The sequence below is a fragment of the Sinocyclocheilus anshuiensis genome, unplaced genomic scaffold (genome assembly GCF_001515605.1).
Source record: "Sinocyclocheilus anshuiensis isolate Anshui unplaced genomic scaffold, SAMN03320099.WGS_v1.1 scaffold2649, whole genome shotgun sequence".
NCBI classification, from domain to species: Eukaryota; Metazoa; Chordata; class Actinopteri; order Cypriniformes; family Cyprinidae; genus Sinocyclocheilus; species Sinocyclocheilus anshuiensis.
Genome location: NW_015552865.1, coordinates 75,451 through 80,690, shown reverse-complemented (window position 1 = coordinate 80,690; position 5,240 = coordinate 75,451). Strand labels below are relative to the sequence as shown.

Sequence of the window (5,240 nt, the reverse complement as noted above, 5' to 3'; positions counted from 1 at the left end):
TTTTTTTTCCCACAAATTTTGTGATTTAATGCTAGATTCCCTGGTCATTAAGGCAAAAAGATCATTGAAACACGTATTTTCTCTAAAGCTGCTTTGAAACGATGTGTACTGTGAAAAGTGCTACACAAATAAACCTGAATTCCTTGGGAATTCCATACACCCTCCTGCTCTCTTACCTCCTCTCAACACCAACAGATTCACCTCGCTGTGCACAGGGAGGTCTTTCAGTATATCCACCACCTGCGCGTGGCTCAGTGTTTGCACATTCTGCCTGTTAATCTCCTTTATCACATCTCCTTTCAGCAGGCCTCGGCACCACTGCTCATCCAGGATCATTTTCACCTTCTGCCCCAGCGGACAGTCTGCAATGGCAAAGCCAAATCCTCCAGGTCCCTTCACGATTGGCACGCTCACCAGCTCCGGCTGTAGCATCCCAGTCTCGGGCCTGTCGTTGGCACCGCTGCTGCCTCCTGGAAGTGCAGCGATCACCGGCCGCCCACTGGCGTCTGTGGTTACATAGTGAAGCTCTTGGGAGGAGCCGTGAAGGGCGTCACCTTTGACCAGCAGTGGCTGGCCGTTGATGAGGGGTACGGCGGTTACGATCTCTCCTGTTGTGGGTGGAGGTGGAGGGGGAAGGTCCTCGCTGTCGGCGTCCACGTCAGGGGGGAGCGAGTATCCGCGACAGAGGACCATGTCCACATACTGATTAACTGGGATGCACTGGAACATGTGGACCACATCTGCGTGGGTCTTGCCTAACACAAGTGTGCCGTTGATTTCCACAATAACATCACCTTGGTTGAGATAACGGAATTTGACAATGAGAGTGAGTAAAAAGAACTGAAGAAAAAAGTAATTACATCTTGAAAGAACAATTTTTCTAATCCCTTTGTGTTTTTTAAAGATACTAGATAAAAGGAACAGTTTACACAAAATCGAAAATTTGTCATTATTTTTTCACATATCTATTTTATATACACTGTTGTATGCTACAAAAAAAAACAAACAAAAAAAAACAAGTAGCTAAAAAAACAGGCCTGTTTTATAAAGTCTGGACTCCATATCTTGACTATATGGAACCTCATCTTCGCCCTATTATACTACAAGTAATATTGTAATTGTGTAACTGTCTGGACATTTAACTTTTCTGCCCTATTCATTTTTTTCCCTGCTTTCCCTAATCTGTTATATATGGGGTAGTCCTGTTTTATTTAATAATCTGAGCTATGTGTGTGTGTTTTTTTTTTTTCTGGTTTGTTTCTTTTGGGTGATGCCTTGTTATTTTTGTATTACAGTGAAAATTCGATAAAAATAATTATTAAAAAAAACCAAAACTGAGCAGGAATGCAAAAAAATGTACCAAACACACACATTAAAAAAAAAATCAGTTTCTTAAAGGACAACTAGGACATCTGAAGCGTCCACGTCAGGGGGGAGCGAGTATCCGCGACAGAGGACCATGTCCACATACTGATTAACTGGGATGCACTGGAACATGTGGACCACATCTGCGTGGGTCTTGCCTAACACAAGTGTGCCGTTGATTTCCACAATAACATCACCTTGGTTGAGATAACGGAATTTGACAATGAGAGTGAGTAAAAAGAACTGAAGAAAAAAGTAATTACATCTTGAAAGAACAATTTTTCTAATCCCTTTGTGTTTTTTAAAGATACTAGATAAAAGGAACAGTTTACACAAAATCGAAAATTTGTCATTATTTTTTCACATATCTATTTTATATACACTGTTGTATGCTACAAAAAAAAACAAACAAAAAAAAACAAGTAGCCTGTACGACTTGTGTACTATGTTCCAAGCGTTATTGAACTGGATCAGTGATTTAATTTTTAATGAATCGGCTGATCCAGTTCATGAATCAGACTGATTTGTTCACTCACTCGATCCACAGCAGTTCTCTAGTTAACAGCTCACTGGAATGGAAGATTATTAGTGAATGCTGATTTAAATTTTAGTCATTTTTGGTTATCATGTGGCTTCAGAAGACTGTTGCTGTATGGAAACAGGTTATTATCGTTAACTAAAACCATTAAAAATAAAAAAAAATAAATAAATACAAAAAAAATAAAATAAGATAAACAAATATTAAATGAAAAACTTCTAAAAATTAGAAACAAAATCAACTGAAAATTAGAAATGTTGCATTGGCAAATAAGTTTAAGTTGAAAAAAAAAATTGCTTAATGGAAAAAAATTAAATCAAACTGAATTAATAATAAAATAAACCTCAAGAGTATGATAATTATTAATATTAAAAACATAATAAAATGACTAATGCACAAAACAAAATTACAAAATAATTAACTTAAATTAAAATGAAAACTGAAAATGTAAAAAGTAAAAGTCAATTAAAAATAAAGTAGTAAATGTAGCCATTATTGTATAATTTGTTATGTTAAACTACTTCTCCTATCCCAGTTTAATGTGAGGAGACAACTATAATTAAGCCATTCTTAGGCTGACTTCCTTAATGATCCATAATGTGAATTGTGGATGTTCCCCTAAACAACTTTCACCAAACTAGATATCACTCACCAGAGGCCATCTTGTTGTCTTGTGCGGCCGGGCCATCAGCAAGAACGTTCTTCACCTGCAGGAACTCATCAGGTCGGTCTCCACCAATGATGGTGAAACCAAACCCCTGCTGGCTCTTCCTGAGAGCCGTGTGATACAGCTCCCCCTTCAGCTGGGTCAGGTCCCGTGTGAATCCGGGCGTACCAGCCGCTCCACCTACAGAGACAGAAGGAGATTAAGACACAGACAGACAACATCTGTGATGACTTCACATAAAATATGTACAAAGACAAAACTGAAAACAACTAGACATTGATACAGTAGACGAACGGTATATACAAGCACCAACTGCACCGCATGAAATGCTTGCTGATAAACATGTTTTCAAAGTGTTTGACAGATCCATCAATAATGTGTGAAGTCACAAATGCAGACAGTCCTAATATCATCAACCAAAGCACATTATGGGATGCTTTCCATTAATATGATACAAAATAGGGCCTGAAACACAAAAAAGGGTCTGAAACACACTTTTGAACACACAGACAGATAAAAGAGGCCTAACCTTCAGAAAAATGTTGACCATCAACCTCAGGATTAATTTTGTATGAAATTTGCTGTAACTAAAATGTGGGACATGTGAGACTACATGCTGTAGTTTACAGTAAAATAGATTTATAGATTTATTTATAATAGCATTAAAAAATTACAATAATTAAAAAAAAATAAACAGACAAAAACATATTTAAAAAATGGGTAACAGGGTTGCAAACGTAGCCTAAAATGAAATGTAATATGGTTGTTTGGCACAAAATGTTGGCTTGCAGTTATTGATAAACTTTCAACATAAATAAAAAGATTCTCAAATCTTCAATTGAGCTTTATAAATGCAGTCAATGTTCACTACAATTTGTGTAAAAAAATGTAGGAAATTGATCAAATGATTCATTTGTCTTTCCATGATGTTGCTTCCTGTGCGTCATAATTTTAAGGACCATTACATTATTTGCAAAAGGGGGAAATTAAGCAAAACATGATTGCATAAAATGTGGAAAACTAATAACCTCTATTTAGATTTTTAGACAGACAGACAGACAGATAGTTAGATAGATAGATAGATAGATAGATAGATAGATAGATAGATAGATAGATAGATAGATAGATTGATAGATAGGTTGATAAATAGACAGACATGCAATTAAAACCGGGAATCATTCCAAACATCTGGCATACAGTAGTAGTAAACAAAACCATTAACAACTCTCCCTCTGACAGCATAGACGAGAACATTTATCGCCAGCAGTTCAACCTCACATACCCATCTGATATACTGCTATCCTGTGGGTTCCCAGAAGGGCTGAGGGCAATGATAACACTCACATCCTCAATATTAGACAACCTTCAGAATCTCCCTTAGCACTGGGTGTGGAGCTTTCCAGCTAATGTTCCACTGCTGTAATTGAAAGTTTTAGGGGGAACTGTTTATGTGTTTTACGCCCATGCTACATGAAACAGTGTGTCATGGAATACTGTGCTCTCAGAGTTCATCACAAATCACCAAAGTCTAGAAGACTGTAGGGATCACACTGTTTTAATGAGCTATCATATCGCCAAACAATAAAAGAAGAATCACACTGAGCTAAAGGAAGCTTGGGTTGTGTGTGTGTGTGTGTGTGTGTGTGTGTACGTGCTGTTAGAGAGAACGCTTTGATTGCATGTGCTGTAATGGCAGCTGTGAATCTCCCTATTACAGGAGGAAGGCCTGTCAAAACATTGATTTTGCCATTTTGACAGGACAAAGTAGAGAAAAGACAGTTTTCTGCTATTTGAAACTAACAACACACTTTTTGGACAATTTGTGGTTGTCAAATGTCAGTGGCACATGTCCATAGTCACACCTGCGGTTACTCTGCTAGGACACCTGTGTGAACATCAGGGCCAACTGAGTTTTTCCATCTGTTAAAATCATGTTGGTGAACCAGCGTTTGAGAAAGCTCTAGCATTGTGTGTCTGTAGATGCCACTCGATTTGTGATTTTGATATCTAAATGAATGAAACTTGATGCAGTCTCACCACTGCCACGGTAACTGAGCGTTTCAGCAAAGCAAAAGAAAATGTGCTTTTTCCCCTTGTCCTTCCTTCAACTCTTAATGCCCGAATAGAGGGTCTGTTACGCCGGTCTCCGTCCAATCAAAGCCCTCAGACTCACGTGTCATCTATTTTCCCCCTGTTCCTGTCATCTCTGCATCGACAGCCACTGTTCACTTCAGTAGATATGGATTTTCTGGCCTGAATGGACAGCAGTCGTTGTTTCCAGAAATTCGGAACGAATATGTAGAAGTAAAGCCATGTTTTAGAGAGGGACTGATCAAAGAGAGGCAATGTGAATGCATGATGGATGCTAATGTTCTCTTTTATGTTAATGCAGCTTGTGATGTGCTGCAAAGCAATCTCTATAACATTTATACTCCCATCCATCCACCCTAAAACAGCACTCTTCTCTTCCCCGAGTTTTTCGCTCTCTCTCATATACGCACATGCTCAAACACATCTATAATACATCCAGTGTAATGGAAGAATCTTTAATTCATCATATTGAGAATGGCAGATGACTCACCGTTCTTTAATCTTATCTTTCTGTCCCTGTTTCCCCCTCACAATCATTCACCCAGTGAGGAGCCTGTGTACAGGCTCCTCACTGGGTGA

At 38.4% G+C, this 5,240-nt stretch overlaps 1 protein-coding gene across 1 annotated transcript in view; it reads right to left on the bottom strand.

The window, feature by feature from the left end:
- Positions 1-5,240, bottom strand: part of LOC107668158 (membrane-associated guanylate kinase, WW and PDZ domain-containing protein 3-like) — a 54,502-nt gene that overhangs the window by 21,845 nt on the left and 27,417 nt on the right. Inside the window, exons 10-11 of the mRNA XM_016459954.1 lie at positions 2,556-2,750; positions 177-794 (exon numbers count right to left, since the gene is read on the bottom strand). Coding sequence (XP_016315440.1) covers positions 177-794; positions 2,556-2,750 — 813 coding nt within the window. The remainder of the gene's footprint in view (positions 1-176; positions 795-2,555; positions 2,751-5,240) is intronic.